The following is a 19,097-nucleotide window of genomic DNA, read 5'->3' on the forward strand; positions in this document are numbered from 1 at the left end:
GTGAAAGTACCGAGTCCTATCCACTGGACAGCCAGGGAAGTCTCAAATCCTGCTAGATTTGTCCAAAGAGTTCACTTTCTAACTAAGATTCTGCCTATCTCATACAGTCTTTACATATTTTCCTGCTAAGCGCTATTCATTCTATACATCAATTCTTTTGGTTCCAGAGAACTCCTCTGGCCATATTTCCTGTTCCCTGTCATCCTATCTTTTCTAGTTCTTCTAGTTACTATGTTATTTGAAGTGAAGTGAAGGATGGGAAAATAAAATTCCTTTTTCTCCCACTCCAGGAAACTAACTTGGCCCTAGGGCTCAGAGCTCTTTGTAATTTCAATCCCATATTCAATCCCATATTAACCTGTTGTCTATGCCTTGGAAATAGACCAAAAAAACCCATATCAAGTTGGACCAAAGAGCACAGAAACCATATGTTCTGCTATCTTGTGCCCACCATGGAGAGAGGTCTCAAGATCAAAGCTCCCGATTGGAGGCTTAGCACAGGCCACAGAAGAGAAGTATAAGAAGAACCTGAAGGATTAGACCGAGGGCCTAGACTTCATCCAGAGACAACAATGGGGTGGGACCCAGTAAAGTGAAGTGAGTTGGTATGTGTTCCACAGATAAGCAATCTCAAGAGCAGGGGAGTGTGAGTGCTTTTTATTCCATGCTAAAGAGAGGAGAGGGTCTCTGTGGAACACCTGGGACTGGCTAGGGACTCTTAAGAAAGGTAGACAAGGCTTCCTAAGCATGCTGTGCCTTTCTGCAGACCTGCCCCATATACCTAAAGTCCATGGTAGATCCTGGGTCTAGAGAGCCTTCACCAAAAGAAAGGAGGGTATGGGATTCCCAGAGATTGGCTTCCACTCGGACAGGGAAGGCCAGTGCCCGATGGGTTGGAGTCAGGATTCCCTCAGTTGATAGTATCCATGCCTGTCAACATGAACTTCAGTTATCTTGCCCTTACAGTGGAGTCCCTGACTGTGTAACTCTGTGTCAGAGATGCTGCTGTCACAGGACCTCCTTTCAAGGTGACACTAGGAAACTACTCTCTGAGTCCATCCTCAGCAGTTGAGACAGTGACAGGTTAACTGAAGAGCCCCCTTAGCTTCTTCCTCTTGACCTTCAACAGCTGAGGTCTCTGCGTAGGGCCTGAAGTAACCTAGAAAAAAAGGAACCCAAGTTAATAGAGGTTTTAAACAGTTCCACTTAAGTTAGGAAAAGAAATTCCTTCCTCCCATGGCTCTGGTTAAGACGGGTGGCTGATGCAGGAGTTCTGAAGTCCATGTCAGGCAGTGAATGTGATATAAGACTCTATGCGGGAGATACGCACATCACTTCTCCCCTAGGGAACAACCTCATAGACCATCACCGCAAGTGCGATAAGGCAAAAAAGGAGTCAAGGTCCATCATCCAGAAGAACTGCAGAGAGGAGACAGCAAGGGAAGATGCAAAAGACCATGACTCTCCATCCAGAAATCCACAATTTAGATGCCTGGTCGCAAATATGCCCCAGTGTTGTTAAGGCAGTGTCAACTAGGTGACAGTTCCAGGGACCACTGGCTTGGGAGCTATAGGTGCAGACTCTCCCAAATCTTGAAATGCAGTCTAGGAAGCTGCTCACGACTTACTGTGGGCTCTTTTTCAGGCACTGGGAGGGACGGTGCTGAGGAGTCCGGCTCTTCTGGCTGATTCAGAAGTTGGCTATCAGTTCCTTGTGAGGAGGCACTGCTTGAGGTCTGGGGATCTTCTGATCAGAAAGATCAAGGGAAGATAGTGATAACTGCCTTCTTCTTACCAGAAAGGCATTAGCATTTACCAAGCATTCTGATAAAGGCCAGGCTTTGGTACTAATATGTAAACAGACACAAATCCACTTCCAACTAACTTCTGGAAAGCGCTGTTTCTATGATGAAGGTTCTCCAGGCCACGTTAACCACGTAGGACAAGAGTTTCCCTGACCCAGAACAGCTCACTGTTCTTCTACGTATTGCCTGCCACGTCTCAGGTAGGGAGACTAATTTTTTTCCTGGTTCTCTCACTAATTCTCCTCAGCATGTAGACCAGTTCTCATAAAGCTTTCTGCAGTGATGGAAATGTTCTGTATCTGAGCTGTCCAACCTGGTAGCCACTGGACACATGTAGCTATTGAGCACCTGAAATGTGCAAATGAGGGGATGAATTTTTCATTTTATTTAATTTTTATTTATTTAAATTTAAATAGTCACTATTGGCTAGAGCTACCATATTGAACAGCACAAACCTAGACCCTAACTCTAACCCCAGGAGACCAGGTACCTCTGGAGCTACTCACCAGTGCCTCGAAGCTTCTGTCCCACTTGGATCTCTTGTCTGGTGACTGCCATATACAGACTCTGTAGATTTGTGACAAAGCGTTTTCCGTCACCAACACTGCATGCCTCTGGTAGTTTCTACAGGGGAGAGGAGATGCTATCATTGGTGACATGGTATTGCTAGAGAAAAGAAACTTGATATCCCACTGGTAGAACTGGCATCAACCCTAAAAGAATTTATATACAGAACTTAGATCCAATATAGGACATCCATATCCAAACCTGTTAGGACCAATATAAAGACCTCTTGGGAGGTCTTCTCCTCTGAAAGGCAACTCAAACAAATATCTTTATTTCCTTCAATACTTATGTCTATTATGTTTCCCCATGAACACCTCATAGGTTTGTAGGTTCTTTTGTCCAAAAGGATGACCTCTTAGAGGACTGTTTTACGAAATCATCTTCCCTAAATTGTCCCTGAGTTGTACAGATTACTATTTTAATTAAATTCACTCCTAAACTTCTACACTGGAGAGAGAAAAAGGATGAAATCCAGGAAAGGGGAAAAAGAGCAAAATGGGAATGACAGACTGAGAGACAAGAATAAATTATGGAGCTATGACAGTCAGTCAAAGGAGACGGGAGAAACAAAGTTTACAAAGCTCTGGAGGCTTGCCTGCTACACTATACATTGTGCTTTACTATAATCCATGAACTCACATTGGGGGTGATATTTCCCCCAAGTGGGGAGAAAATTTGCTCTTGGGGGATGAAAAAAATCTTACTCTTTTAAAGTATAAAGCACAGATACACAAATTGCACATAAACAGAATTTTGGTTTATCTATGGTATTAAAATTTCCTGAGGGGGGATGATTAGGAAAAAATGTCTTAAAAGGTTCCTCAGGGAGGTGATAATGAAAAAAAAATTGAGAAACACTGCTACAATCATATTATATTTATCTGTTTCCTTCATTATGGAATGAACTGTGGATTTATATCCACAGCAAAATGCTTTGCCTAGTTCAGGTTTCATACACTTGGCTGAACTGAGTTTAAGTAACGGCTGAAGACTTAAGAAAGTGCAATAAAAATGAGATGAAAGAGTATGGTGTCCAGTGGACCTAAACCTGGCTGTACTTCAGAATCTTGGAAAGGGCCCAGAACCACTTCGTCTGTCCCTATGCATGCAAATCGCCATGGCTCCCAGCCAAGTTAGCAGGTTCTCCAAGGGAAGCCAGGCCAGCAGCTCACATGGGAACAAGCCCAGGAATCCTGGATTGGCCCACATCTCATGTCAAGGGCACTCTCTCTGTGCTATAAGGGCATTCATTTCTGAAAACCCACTGTGGGAGAAGGATGGAAGAGAGAAAGTGGGAGAAGCAGTGAACTAGTTGCTGAAACCATGGTTAAGATTATACAGCTCTTTCCCTGAGCACGGTGGTAGCTGAAAAACTTATTGATCCCCGAGAAATGTAACATAGATTTCTACTCCAACCCTACTCACATAAAGACTGTATCAGTCTTGGACTTTCACTGGAAACCGCAGATGTAACATCGATTTCTACTCCAATCCTACTCACATAAAGACTGTATCAGTCTTGGACTTTCACTGGAAACCGCAATCAATCAGGAGCCTTGAGTGCAGACGTTGCTTCCAGCAGTAATCTCACTAGGAGTATAACAGCCCTCCTCAGCAGCATTCCCTGAGGAATGAACTGAAACAGGCCACGGACCTCTATCTCACCTCACTCTCCTTCCTAAGTTCAGCTCTCCAACCCCCAAGCCACCTCCTCCAGCAGAAGGTCCTCTACTCTATGGCCAGAGAGCCCTGACAGCAGAGAGGCAAACGGCTGTTCTCCGTCCTCACATCTCACGTCTCTGGGATCTCCCTTCATACTGCTCACGACGTGTGGCCTCTCTTAGGGTCACCCACACATGGTTTGGTAGGCACTGCGCTGTCTGTACAAACGGGCCAGGCAGAATCTAGGCAGTCCAGGGTCATCTCCTCCTGCCCTTTCTATGGAACTAAACAGACTCATAAAATTTCCAGGGTGACCTTTAGCCAGTTCATGTATTTAATCTCAAAATGAAGTGCCAGAAATAAAAGGCCACTGGAGCTACTGCTGTCCTGGACCTAAGTCCAAATCCAGAACCTGTATCTTAGCCCTTCCTCCATCCTTCCCCTTCTCAGGGAGATCTGGTCCTGGAGCTGCTACCAAAGGTCATCCCACCCGATTGTCTATTCTCAGAAAAGTACTAGGAAGAGAATATTGGTACATTTCCTGCATATTTACTATGTGCTAGACACTGCTCTAAGTATTTAAAGGTATCAACCCATCCTGTCTTATTCACTGCTATTTCCCTGGCACCTAGAACAACCTGGCCCACAGGGGATGCTCAATAACTATGTATGAATGAAGGACTATGGTTGGCATGAGTATGACCCCATCTTGCTGAGGCAGTTACAGCTGGTAAGTGGTAGAACAAGATCAGAATCCAGACCATGTGGCTTCAGGGCCCTCGCATATAACAACTACCCTATTTACTTCTCTGAAGCATAGAATTTTAGTCTAAAGGGCAATACAGCCTTCCCCAGGATTACAGCCCTTAATTCCTTGCATCACAGATCATCTGCATCACAGACCATCTGCGTCACAGATCATCAGCTGCACCCATCCAGCTCAGAAACAAGCTCCCTCAGGGGACAAGGAAAACATGAGCAGATATAAAGGAGGCAACTGGCCCCATCTGGAACTCTCAGAGGGCGGAAGGGCCATACCCTTAATCCTGTCCTCGCTGTTCCCCATCATCACTGATCCCTTGGGTATCATTCTCAGAATATGCTAGGGAAGACAGGTGGTGAGGCCTGAGCCTGGGAAGGAGAAATACTAGTTCCCTGTGCAGGACAATGGTAGGGGCGAGCTGGGGCGGGCAGCAGAGATCAAAGGGAGAAGCTGGAGTCAGGACTAAGAAAAGCAAATAGCAGTGCCCCCTGCTATAAGTACACCTGAGCCAGGAGCAAGGTGTACCAGCCACAAGCGGGTCACTGCCCAGAATGGGGAGGGGAAGAAGAGCCAGGTCAGTCTACTGTATAATATGTTCATCTGATTAACCCAGAATCAACTCTACTCAGCAGAAAGGTTACTGAGATTCTACCATGTGCCAGGTGCTACAGGACTGGGGGAGGGGAAGTGGATGCACCAGTCCTTCCCTCCTCAGAACAGGACAGAGTTAGTATAAAGATAAATAAGTCAGGGCTTCCCTGGTGGTGCAGTGGTTAAGAATCCGCCTGCCAATGCAGGGGACACTGGTTTGAGCCCTGGTCTGGGAAGATCCCACATGCCTCAGAGCAACTAAGCCCATGCGCCACAACTAACTGGGTCTGTGCTCTAGAGCCCGCAAGCCACAAATACTGAAGCCCGCGCACCTAGAGCCCGTGCTCTGCAACAAGAGAAGCCACCACAATGAAAAGCCCGTGCGCCGCAATGACGAGTAGCCCCAGCTCGCCACAACTAGAGAAAGCCCGCACACAGCAATGAAGACCCAATGCAGCCAAAAATAAATAAATTAAAAAAAAAAAAAGATAAATAAGTCAGGGGCCCTGCCTCAAAGAGTTTACAGTCATACGTGGGACAGAGGCAGATGCAGGTATCCCCCACTTTTTGAAAATTTGCTTGATGTCACTTTGCTTTTAGGAAAAGCCTACATTAGTACCTGTTTTTGCTAACTGGAAGAAATCCAAAAAAGATTTTCGCTTTTATGAAAAAAGGTAATTTCTCCTTCACTTTACCCCATTTCAGCTTATGAAATGGTTCATAGGAGTGCTCTACTTTCAGATAGAAGGAGGAACCTGTATGTGTGTATGTGTGTTTTCCAGGCATTATGCTATTACAGAGTTATAAACAAAGGGTAATAAGAACCCAGAGAACAAGGAAGGGACAAAGTCTCACTGAGAGTCCTGCAAAACACTTCAGAGGTGGTGACATTGAGTTAAGCCTTTGCAAGGTTAGACTTTGAATGTGGTGGAAGTATTTGAAGCACAAAGGTGTGAAAGGACAGGACAGGTGGACAGATCTCATGGGAAATGAGACTGGAAGGCTAAATTCATATCCACGAGATGGCAAAGGACTTTGTTTTCTGAATGAAGGATATGCCCGTGGGAATCCCTTTTGTTTCACAAAGTGGCCTTCTCTGCTATACAACTACTTGCCAAGGCTTCCTTGGCATCAAACTATTACTGATAAAACCTCGAGGAGTCAGAAGTTTCCTCAAGGTTTCCCTTTCTAGGCTTTCTGCTACATTTAGAACCTCTTCACTACTTACTGCTGGTACTGTGACCCTTTAAGAGCCACAAGAGCTACATCACTCTCCTGTCTCCAGCAGCTCTGTTACTCTCTCACCTCCAGTCCACTAGGACTTTGGCCCCTGCTATACGGCCACATCAGAAGCGTTAGGAAAACCAAAGTTACAGAAATCATAAACGGCATTTTATTTCCCCTTCTTGTCCCTATGGCAGTCCATCTTGGTTGCTAGGCCCCAAACTCCCCTCCTTTAACCATAATTCCCATCTTCACTGAGTCTAAAACTCACTCCCAGTGGTCTGAAAATTCTAAGACCCCCTCCTGCCCCATGATCCCAACAGGATCTGTTGGAGCGATCCCAACTGCCACTTTCAACTAGAAATGAAAGGTCTGATCCTACCCCCACTCCCCACCCCCATCTCATCCCTCCTTTCCCCTGAGGCTGCTTCAGAAAAGAAACCTTTAGAATCCTGGGTAAGGAAAGGCTGGACCCGGATATACTGCTCACCCTACTCAGTATGGACCCACAGGTCAAGTATACAGGTTTAAAAGACAGAAAAGAAGGGAGAAATGAGCAAACTGGAGCCCCCAACACTAGCCCTGAGTAGGTCTTTGGTTCTGGCACCAGCCCCAGAAGCTGGCACAGCCCCAAGGCCCTGACACTGACCATCACAATATCATAACCGCCAGGGCAGGGCCCCCAACACGTGACTTCCCAAGGGTAAGAATCCTCTCCTCCCTCTTGCAATGTGGTAAACTGCTGTACTGGATACAAACTTCCCTCCCTAGAGGGTCCAAGTCAGGTTAGGAAATCATGGTAATCTTCATCATTAGCTCCTCTTTGTGGTAAAAGCATACTGAAAAACCCTTCTAAGGTCTCAGATCACCAAAGGTTTACCAAAATAAATAGGGAGGAACAAGAAAACTGGTTTGGGAAGAGGACTCCAAGGAGAAAGACTCTTCAGAATAGAATTCCACCCCCGCCACACCATCCATTCATTCGACAAATATTTACTGATTACCTATAGTGTTCGTGATGGTGTGGGTGCTGGGGATACAGTATATTGAACAAAAGAGATAAAAATTCCCTGCCCTCGGGCTTCCCTGGTGGTGCAATGGTTGAGAGTCCACCTGCCGATGCAGGGGACACGGGTTCATGCCCCGGTCTGGGAAGATCCCACATGCCGCCGAGTGGCTGGGCCCGTGAGCCATGGCCGCTGAGCCTGCACGTCCAGAGCCTGTGCTCCGCAACGGGAGAGGTCACAACAGTGAGAGGCCCTCGTACAGCAAAAAAAAAAAAAATTCCCCGCCCTCCTGAAGTTTACATTCTAGAGAGGGGAGGTCAACAACAAACATAGCTAATTAAACCATATTCTCTATCAGATGGTGTTAACACCAGAAAGAAAAATAAATCAGCACAGGCTGATTACGGGATGGGGCAGGAATGTGTTGCAATTTTAAATAGAGGTCAAAGAAGGCCTCACTGAGAGATGACACTTTAAAAAGACCTAAAGGAAAGTAACAGGACGATCCACTGGCTATCTAGATCAAGTGACCAGATTCCCAGTTTGCCTGGGTCAGTCCCAGTTTGTGCTTGTTGTCGTTTATTAGTAGAGCTCCTTTTCTCTCTTATAAGTGTCCCAATTTGGATGATAAACTAGATGATCACCCTATATCAGAGGGAGAGCATAGCAGGTCTGTGGATATGTGTCTGTGTGTTTATTTGAAATCGTGAGATAATGTAGCATATGATCTTTTATTCTGTAAGATGGGAAGCCACTGGAGTTTATAAAGAGGAGAGTGAAATGATCTGATACACATTTTAAAAAGATCACTTTGAATGTAGAAAGACAAGTGGGTAGATCTGTTAGGAGGCTGCTACAATAACCAAGCGGGAGAGGATAGTAGCTTGGGCCTGGGTGGCAACAGTGGAGGTGGTGATAAGTGATCAGATTCTGGATACATTTGAAGGTATGGCCGATAGGATTCATTGGTGGATTGGATATCAATCCATCAATGGATGGAATCCATTGAGAGGATCAAGGATATCTCTACTCCAGGGCATAAGGCAGATGTTACAGAGGGATGATCCAGAAACCTAAAATAAAATCAGAGATAACTTGAAATGGCTCGTGGGTCGACAACACAGACTCAACCTGGGTAGGAAAACAGGGAGACTCAGTGGGAAACGTGAACCCAATGCCCAAGAGAAGTATCAAAAAGTTTAAAAAGAGGAAGCCATAAGTGGCTTCTCACTCAAAGAGGACGAAACAAAACCGTCTAGGAATTAGGGGGAAAAATGTCTCAGAAAAAAAAGATAAGTAGAAACAAGCTTTAAGTTCTGGCTCTAGAGTCACAAAGACTCGGATCTGTGCCTAAGGTCTTCTATTTGCTAGCTGTGACACTTTGGGCAATTTACTGTATAATCAACATCCTATTTTAAGAGAAAAAAAGAGATGGAGGGTTGGGTAGATATGGGGGGTGGGGAGGGGGGACTGAGACAAACAATATCTACATCATAGAGTTCATGAGAGGATTAAACAAGCGAGTAGAATAAGTACCCAAGAAATCTCTGTCCCCTCCCTTTGCAAGACAAAGGAGGCTCAAGAAATGCCCTAATGAGCTCCAGTACTTAGAGAAACCAGGGTCTCACCCAAATGTTAACCTTTTCCCACTGCGTCCCAAAGCATATGATCTAAAAATTCAGTGACTACTCAAAGCCCAGGTCAGGGAGATACAGTCACAGAAACCCAGCTAGTAACCTGTGGGTAGTTCACTGTCCACCATGGCCACACGAGCCCAATCCTCAGGCTCCAGTAAGGACCAAGGTCCTGGCTTTAAACTCTGGCTTTGCCAGTTAGCAGCTATGTTACTGACTTCTTTTAGCCTCTATCCCTTCACCAGAACAATGAGGAGACCAATACCTACTTTTATGAGACTGATAGAAGGATTATATGAGGTAATACATGTAAAGGTTGCCTGCTCCTTATAAATTATGTCTCCTGACCTCCCCTCAAATGCTCTTGTTGCCTCTCAAATATCTCCTTTACTCTCCCAAAGTGCAGGACCTACCCAAGAAGCCAAGGTTTCACCTTCCTTCTCCTCACCCTCCTTTTTTGGGAGGTGGTGGGTATAATAGTGGAGAGTAAAACTTCCTATTCCAGAAGCACACAAAGCACAAACAGCTTACTCCCTGAAAAACTTGAGCTGAAGTCCAACAATGATTCCACCAGGAACCCTTTCTCACTGCCATTTCCTGCTCCCCAGTGAGGCCTGGCCAAGAGGCTCTGCTACGGTGTTTCCATTGTAAAGTAATATACACTCAGTAAAGGCTATTTGGAAAGTAGAAAAACGTGACCTGCAGATATGTCATTCAAACAGTCAGTCGTATGTTTTTGATGGGATTAATCTCACAGCTTCTTCAGAGTTTGAGAGGGAAAAAAAAAAACATTAATAGGACAGAGAAAAGAGATGTGGTGGTGATGTCCAGGTTTTCAAAAGACGACCAGCTCACTCTCCCTTCGCCTCCCTTGAAATTTTTCCACAGCAGCTCACTTGGATGAGGTGTTTCAGGCAAGATCTAAGCCCAAGGGGTCCCTCTGTGTTGTCCCTCACAGAATACGCCTCTGAATTCCCTCAGTTCACTGATCACAAACCCTGGTGATTTGGGAGAGACCCGGCGCTCTAAGGATACGAGGCGCGCTGCCCTTGAGATCGTATGTGAAGCCGACGAGACAGCTGACCTGCTCCTGTGTTTCGTCTGGCTTGGCTTTGTTGGGTCTGTGTCACACGAGGCCCACCCTGACCATTGTGCCCTGCCGCGGCTGACCTCACCATGCTCTCCCTTTGGCCTCTGGTTCCTGAGCACCCACCCACTCAGCACTGGGCTCTACTAGGGGAAAAAACACAAACAGACCTGAACTTAATCTTGTGTTTGAGACCTTGCAAATTAATTACAGTCTACCTCAGCCCTCCCCACTTTTAAAACTAGGTGGGAGAATGGATGCGTGCATATACTCACCTATCCAAGAATGCATTCATGCAATCCGGTTAAACCATTACAGCACCTTCTCCGTGGTCTGCCCTTCAAAATGGGATAATTTTGCTGCCTCACTGTCCCTCACAGTGCTGGAAATGCAGCCGAGATAAAATACGTGCAGAGCTCAAAACAGTTTGAGATAAAGTCCAGATTTTTCTGGTTCTGCTTGAGGCCTAGGTAGCTCCCTGAAGTGCACAGTCAGAAGAGAAGGGAGATGGGAAGAAAGACTATAAAGGGAGGTCCAAACAGAAGGCTTGAATAATATTAGTAAGATGAACATTTTGGAATGCTTTCAGTGTACTAGGTACTAGGCTAAGCATTTTAATCCATCATCTCAATTAATATCCACAGTAAGCCTACCAGGTAGGCACTAAAATCATTCTCAGTTTATACAGGGGAAAACAAAGGCTCAGAGAGGTTATGAAACTTGACTAAGGCCACAGCTAGAAAGTTGCAGAATGGGGCAGCAGAAGGCCCAGGAAGCTGAACTCCAGAACGTACACTTGAACCACTTCACTGTATCTCCTCGTAAAGTCACCCACTGAGACAGCCATTTCTCCCTCCTATCCCCCAGCTCCCACTCCCCAGAAGGAGGATGGTCCCTGGTCTGAGACCTAGTGGTACTAGAATGTAGCTCTCTCGCCTTCCTTCTGAAACCTCCAAAGAGCCCAAGAGACTGATAGAGGGAAAAGACAAAATGCCCTCCAGAGAAGGAGAGCCTTACTTAAGTCCTTGACTGTCCTCCAACGGGACTAGAAAATCAGAAAAATGAATCTCTGGTATGGGGAGGCTCTAGACTCTAAATCTCCTTTTAAAATAAGCCCCTCAAAGTCATAGCAGGAAGGCCCCTCAGCTCTGCCCCAAAAGAAAAATAATGGTAAAGGGAGTGGAAGTGAAGGTGGGGGCAGGGGCCGCCGCTCTCATAAGAGCCCTTTGTGGTGGCTGCCTCTGAAAGGAGGTTTTGCTAGACAAGGTGGAACTTCTCAAGGTGACAAGCAAATGGTACAGCCTGAGCGGTGACCCTCTGCTCGCTTGCAAGCACCCCCTCCCCTCCGGAGGGCCAGAGCCTACACTGTCCCCGAAGCCCCACCCAGCGCCAGCACAAACCACGGCTTTCTAACTAACAAGCAGCAAAGGGGCTGGGGGGACGCAAGTGGTTTCCTGGGGGGGAAGGAATCCTCAGAGCCCCTCAGAAAGTGCAGTAGCAACTCTCATTCCTTCTTTTTCTACTCCCACTCCTTCTCCAGGAAGAACAAGCAGCTCCTGTCAGCTCTGGCTCAGGGAGGGGGTGCCAACCAGCCCATCGGGGACAACCAGTCTGAAGGATAGTTTAGCCCCTCTCTCAAAGTCAGCCACCTCACCATCCTTTCTCCAGGTGGAAATGAAACAAGGAGGTAAAAACCAAAAAGAAAAGAGCCTCAGGTTTAAGGACAAAAAGAAAATCACAACAATACAGCAGGCATCTGACTCCGAAAGCTTGTGATCCCTGCCCCAGGCCATGAGCACGACACAGGAGCACATACTTCACTTTTTCCCTGTATCAGTGGAGAAGAGAGGACAGTCAACTGGGTCTGTAGGGCACAGAGGTGATTTAGAGGACCCGGCAGTATTATCTGTAGGACCTCTACCACCAAAGGGATTCTCTTTCACTCCCCATTACACGCTTGACAGCTGGGAACACAGCCCACGGCGGCTGTGATCTCATGGGCTCCTCGCCCCCGCCCTTCCTGTCCTCTCCACCCCACGTAACACACACACACACACACACACACACACACACACACACACACACACATGCTCATGATAAGGGCCTGATCTTCATGACCTTAGGTAGGCAAAGATTTCTTAACAGGACATTCATAAAGGAAAAGATTGATAAATTGGACTACATCAAAGTTAGGAACTTCTGTTCATCAAAAGATACAAATAAGGGCTTCCCTGGTGGCGCAGTGGTTGAGAGTCTGCCTGCCAACGCAGGGGACACGGGGTAATGCCCCGGTCCAGGAAGATCCCACATGCTGCGGAACGGCTGGGCCCGTGAGCCGTGGCCGCTGAGCCTGCGCGTCTGGAGCCTGTGCTCCACAACAGGAGAGGCCACAGCAGTGAGAGGCCTGCATACAGCTAAAAAAAAAAAAAAAACAGATACAAATAAGAGAGCAAAAAAGCAAGCTATAAAGTGGGAGAAAATATTTGCGATACATATAACCAACAAAGGACTCATTTTCAGAATATTTGAAGAACTCTGAAAAATCAATAAGAAAAAGACAAATAACCCAGCAGAAAATTGACAAAATGCTCGGTCATAGTTAAGTGATCAATAATTACATGAAAATGTACAGAACCTCATTAGTCACTGGGGGAGTTAAAAAGCCACAGTAGGATACCACTACATATTCACTATAATGGCTAAAAAGAAAAGGCAGATAACACAAGTGTTGACAAGGATGTGGTACAACCAGAACTCTCATATACTGCTTGTATGAGTATAAATTGATACAGTCGTTTTGGAAAACCGTTTGGCAGTATCTACAAAATCTAAACATATGCATAACTATGAAGCATCCAACACAAATGGGTAAATAAATTGTGGAATAGTCTTACAATAAAATATTATACAGAAATGAAAATTAACAAAGTACAACTAACATGGATGAATTTCATAAAAATTTTGTTGAGTGAAAGAAGTCAGACACAAAAGAGTACATACCATATAATTCTACTTATACGAAATGCAAAGCAGGCAAAATTAATCTATCATATTAAAAGTCAGGACGGTGACCCTTTGGAGGCAGTAGGTACTGAGTACTGGAAATTTTCTAGTTCTTGATCTGGGTTCTGATTACACAGCTATGTTCATTTTGTAATTCTTCAGGCTGTATGCTTATGATAGGGGCACTTTTCTGTATGCATCTTATACTTTGACTTTAAAAGTTTATTAATAGAAGAAAAACAATTTGGCAGTTCCTCCGAAAGTTAAACATAGAGTTATTATATGATCCATATAGTTATTATATTGCGCTCCTAGGTATATACCCAAGAGAATTGAAAACGTATGTTCATACAGAAACTTACAAATGTTCACAGCAGTTTTATTCATAATAACCCCAAAGTGGAAAATGACCCAACTGTCTATCAACTGACGAATGAATAAACAAAATGTGGTATATCCGTATAAGGGTCTATTATCCTGCCATAAAAAGGAATAAAGTACTGATACTTGCTTCAATGGATGGACCTTGAAAACAAGGCTAAGTGAAAGAAGCCAGACACAAAAGACCACATACTGGATGATTCCATTTACATGAAATATTCAAGAGAGGTGAATCTACACAGAGACAGAAAGTAGATTCGTGATTTCCAAGAATGGGGGGAGTGGGGAATGGAAAATGACTGCAAGTGGGTATAGAGTTTCTCTTCGGGGGTGATGAAGACGTTCTGGAATTATATAGTAGTTGTAGTTAAACAACTTTATGAATATTGTAAAACCACGGAATTATATACTTTTGCTTTATACTTTTTTGGTAAATGTTATGGTATGTGAATTATATCTCAATTTTTCGAAAAGATTTTTTAAAAAAGATAAAGTCTCTACTCTCCCACACTCCTCTGCCTGTCCTCCACTCTATTCCCTCTGTCAGGAAAAGACTCTCAGGCTCCCAACAGGCCTGGACAACTTTCAAAGGACTTTAACACAGTCAGTGGAGCAGATTCCTGCCTAGTGGCTGAGTAATTGGCGTTATCACAGAATGGGGACAGAGCACGGGATCTAGAGTTGCATGGGCCTAGCTTTGAAAATAAGCCCACCACTTACATATTCTTTTTATGATCTTGGCTAAGTGTCTATTAATCTCTTTGAGCCTCAATTTTCTCTCTCTAAAATGAGTAGAATAATTCCTATCAATGAGGGTTGTTGTGAGGATTGTTAAATGAGATCATGTACGTAACATATTAATTCTGCTCTCTTGGAGTTCCAAGGAAACTCAGCTACCTCAAGGCAACCAGAAGCACTTTAATTTGGCAAAACAGTGTGGGCTCTGGAGTTGAATTGCTTACACTCAGATCCCAAGTCCATTACTTTATCTTTCTAAGCCTTAGTTTCTCCAGTTATACAATGGGAATAAGAATACTACGTGCATTTTCGAGTAATTCTGAGGATTAAATGAGATAACGCATGTAAAGTCCTCACTACACTGTCTGGCACATAGAAGGCACTCAATAAATATTAACTGTTATTATTAATTCAGCCATTAATCAAAACTGTTGACTATGTCAGATAGTGTGCTGTGTCCTAAGGATAAGATGGAGTTCACTGCCTTCAAGGAGCTCATAGTCTGGTTAGGGAGTCAGACACATAAACAGATAATTGTTCTTATGGCTGGGCACACACTGGAGCCTTTGATTGTCAGTCAGCAACACTAGGTCTAAGGCATTATAAAACCAAGCTGGATACGTACGGGATGGTGTGGGGTGGGGGCAGCGGTGAACAGACTAACCACAAATTAACAGTAGACCCCTTCTTTTTTCTACAAATAGCCTACAAGAACCTAGATAAATAGGCAGGCAGACTTCGACTTCCTCCTCAGCATTGCTACTAACTGGCCAGGGGCTTAAGGGCATCTCCTGTATATCTGTCTCCCCCTACTCTTCAAGTGGCTGGTTCCTTCTCATCTTTCAGATCTCAGATCTCAGTTCAAATGGAACTTCTCCTGGTCCCCTTACCATGTCATCTAAAGTATTTGTTCTTATAGCACTCTATTCTTTTTCCTCAAAACAGTCATAATAATTTTCAATTATTTATGTTTACTTGTTTCCTTTCTCTCCCAGTAGACTGTGAGCTCCTAGAGTTCAGGTTCATTCAGCAAATATTTATTGAGTATCTACTACATGCTAGGCTCTGAAGTATGTGCTGGGAATTCAGTTTGGGGGTACAGACATGGAGCTTATACTCTATATTTGTTGCAGAGCTTTGGGATGGAAGTATATCCCAGTCCTGGCTGAGGACCTCTTCTGATTAGCCCAGTTAGAGACGAGCCCTTGGCTGCCAATCTCTCACTGAGTCCAAAACGCAAGGGGCTGGAACTCTTGGGACATCTTAGTTCTTCCTTTTGCAGTCCCAGATTCCCATGCTCACAGTCCAGCAGAGCTTAAGCGAGGGCAAACAGCACAACCTCAGAGACATTTCAGCAAGTTCTTTCCTTACAAAGCTATTCACATCAGCATTCTAAAAGCAAGAACAGTCAGTATCGGGCAAGGGATGTACTGTCTGGGATGGGGGTGGGATGGGAGGTGGGGATAGGGAGGCAAAAGGCTCCTTTTAAGTCCTGCAGAGGAGGAATAACTCGAGTCCTCAGCACTTTTCAAATTCAGTGCCCTGAGATTGCTGCTTCCCATAGTCGGAGCTTCTCTAGCATTGATCCTGACCATTCCAAGGCTGCTTCCTGCTAAAACCAGCCTGAGGTCTAGGGATGCTCCATTAGACTTTAGTAAATATATTCAGCAGCAAACTCTCTGGGGACAGGCCAAGAGAACATTGTTTTCCAGGATTGGGAGATAATAAAATTGAAAGGAATATTTAAAAAGCTGCCCCGAATTTTTTGTTAAATGAACAAGAGTGTACATACACACACACAAAATCAATCCTTTATTGATTGACTGATCAATCTATCAATCAGTGTGACTCTGAGCCCCTGGCCCCAACTAATTAGACCAAGGGTGGACACCTGACCCAAGAGAAGTCAGTCTCTAGATCAACCAGATTCTCTTCATTGGCTGTGTGACCCGAAAGTCACAGCACGGATGCTTAGCTTTTTGTGTGTGCTATGGACTCCTTTGCAGTCTGGTGAAGCCTGGGGAGCCTTTTCAAATGCATAAAATAAAATATATAAGATTACAAAGGAAATAAATTAATTAAAATGCCATATTCAAATATTTTTAAAATGTGGGGACTTCCCTGGTGGCACAGTGGTTAAGACTCCATGCTCCCAATGCAGGGGGCCCAGGTTCAATCCCTGCTCAGGGAACTAGATCCCATATGCATGCTGCAACTAAGAGTTCGCATGCCACAACTAAGGAGGCCACGAGCCACCACTAAGAGGAGCCCGCCTGCTGTAACTAAGACCCGGCGCAACCAGATAAATAAATATTTTTTAAAAATAAATAAATAAAATAAAATGTGTAACAGAATAATATATGTACTTCTTTATTAACACATTAAATTATAAGATCTAGTAGTAGGTCAAATAACCACCAGAATTTCAAGTAGTGATGAGTGTAAACTATATTTCATGATATCTGTAGCAACTATAAAATGATATGAAAATATCTGTGATTTCTATTGGTGACAAAGTCACAGATACTGCTAATGACATGGTGAATTTTGCTTACATTTGTTTATTTTTTTAATTGAAATATAGTTGATTTATAATATTGTGTTAGTTTCAGGTTACAGCAAAGTGATTCATGTATATACATATTTTTTCAGATTATTTTCCATTATAGGTTAAGATATTGAATATAGTTCCCTGGGCTATACAGTAAATCCTTGTTGTTTATCTGTGTTTTGTGTTTTGGTGTTTTTTTCTTTTAATTAAAAAATATTTTTAACAGATTTATTGGAGTATAATTGCTCCACAATGGTGTGTTACCTTCTGCTTTACAACAAAGTGAATCAGCTATACATACACACACACACCCATATCTCTTCCCTCTTGCATCTCTCTCCCTCCCAGCCTCCACATCCCACCCACCCAGGTGGTCACAAAGCACCGAGCTGATCTCCCTGTGCTATGCGGCTGCTTCCCACTAGCTATCTGTTTTACATTTGGTAGTGTATATATGTCCATGACACTCTCTCACTTTGTCCCAGCTTACCCTTCCCCCTCCCCGTGTCCTCAAGCCATTCTCCAGTAGATCTGTGTCTTTATTCCCGTCCTGCCCCTAGTTTCTGTTTATCTGTTTTATGTATAGTAATTTGTATCTGTTAATCCCATACTCCTAATTTACCCCTGCCACCCTCTTTCTCCTTTGATAGCTGTAAGTTTGTTTTCTATGTCTGTGAGTCTATTTCTGCTTTGTATATAGATTCATTTATATTATTTTTTAGATTCTACATATAAGTGATATCATATACTATTTGTCTTTGTCTGACTTACTTCACCAGTATGATATTCTCTAGGTCCATCCATGTTGCTACAAATGGCAATATTTCATTTTTTACAGCTGAGTAATATTCCATTGTGTGTGTGTGTGTGTGTGTATATATATATATATATATATATATATATATATACCACATCTTCTTAAACCAATCATCTGTTGATGGGCACCTGGGTTATTTCCATGTCTTGGCTACTGTAAATAGTGCTGCTATGAACACTGGGGTGCTTAAATCTTTTTGAATTACAATTTTCATCTTTTTGGGATACATGTCCAGGAGTGGGATTGCTGGATCATATGGTAGCTCTATTTTTAATTTTTAGGGAACCTCCGTACTGTTCTCCATAGTGGCTGTATCAATTTACATTCCCACCAACAATGTAGGAGGGTTCCCTTTACTTAACACCCTCTCCAGCATTTATTGTTTGTAGACTTTTGGATGACAGCCATTCTGACCTTGTTTACGTTTATAATAGAGGAAATGCTAAATTTGTTACAGGTTAATGAAAATAAAGATGCAATCCCCCCCGCATCCAATTCATGAAACCCTGAATTCTAAGCATGAATTCTCAAGGTATCCATGGATCCCAGGGTGAAAAACTCCTGCTATAAAGACTTGCATTAGATAATAGTGCTTGCTTACTTAGAAAGGCCATGCAGACCTAGTCAGAGTTAGCAGTAAGGCAAGCCAAAGCCACATGTCAGTCAATAGCTTACAGGAGCAGAAACAAATCTGTCAGTGGGTCTTGAGATGAGCGATCTTGAGATCCCAGAGAAAGACGCTAACTTTCCAGTTCCTGTGAGACATGGTTAGGTATCCTGAAATTAGACACGGACAGATCTCCTTGTGCCTTTTCAGTAAATTTCCTGTTTACCTAAGCTAATTGAGGGGATTTTCTTCCTTACAATTAATTACTGAAATAATTCTTTAAACAAACGAGTGAACTGAAACATGTTTATAATATACTATGTTTATTTGTATATATTAACATCCTACCGGATTATGAATTCCTTAAGAGTTCAGAGTATGTGTAATCTTAACTCTGTAAAGCCCGTAGCTGCTGATGTCCATGAGCTCGCTGTAGCAGATACTAACAATATCAAATGCCGCTGAGGAGGAGGGAAAGCTGCCTTTCTTCTGCCTATGTGGCTAAACCTGGCAGGCAAACATAGGCAGTTTAGATAGTGAGCTCACAGGAGCCTGATGAAATGGATTAGGATGAAAAACCAAGAAAGAGGTCCTGGTACCAGCTGAATCATTGTAGAGCTCCAGGTTTAGGGAGGGCAAGGGCAAGCAAAAATATTTTAA

The 19,097-nt window shown here is 43.9% G+C and overlaps 1 protein-coding gene across 5 annotated transcripts in view; it reads right to left on the bottom strand.

The window, feature by feature from the left end:
* Positions 1 to 642: 642 nt before the first annotated feature.
* The window catches only part of NHEJ1 (non-homologous end joining factor 1), a 76,863-nt gene continuing 58,408 nt past the window's right edge, over positions 643 to 19,097 (bottom strand). For 3 of the 5 annotated variants that reach the window (XM_049712616.1, XM_004262701.4, XM_004262702.3), the window contains 3 exons: positions 2,312 to 2,429; positions 1,629 to 1,747; positions 643 to 1,159 (listed from right to left, as the gene is read on the bottom strand). In XM_049712616.1, the coding sequence (XP_049568573.1) occupies positions 1,085 to 1,159; positions 1,629 to 1,747; positions 2,312 to 2,429 (312 nt within the window). In that variant the 3' untranslated portion in view covers positions 643 to 1,084. The remainder of the gene's footprint in view (positions 1,160 to 1,628; positions 1,748 to 2,311; positions 2,430 to 19,097) is intronic. The other 2 variants (XM_033427396.2, XM_033427400.2) reach the window with 2 other exon arrangements.

The sequence above is a fragment of the Orcinus orca genome, chromosome 7 (genome assembly GCF_937001465.1).
Source record: "Orcinus orca chromosome 7, mOrcOrc1.1, whole genome shotgun sequence".
Classification (NCBI taxonomy): domain Eukaryota; kingdom Metazoa; phylum Chordata; class Mammalia; order Artiodactyla; family Delphinidae; genus Orcinus; species Orcinus orca.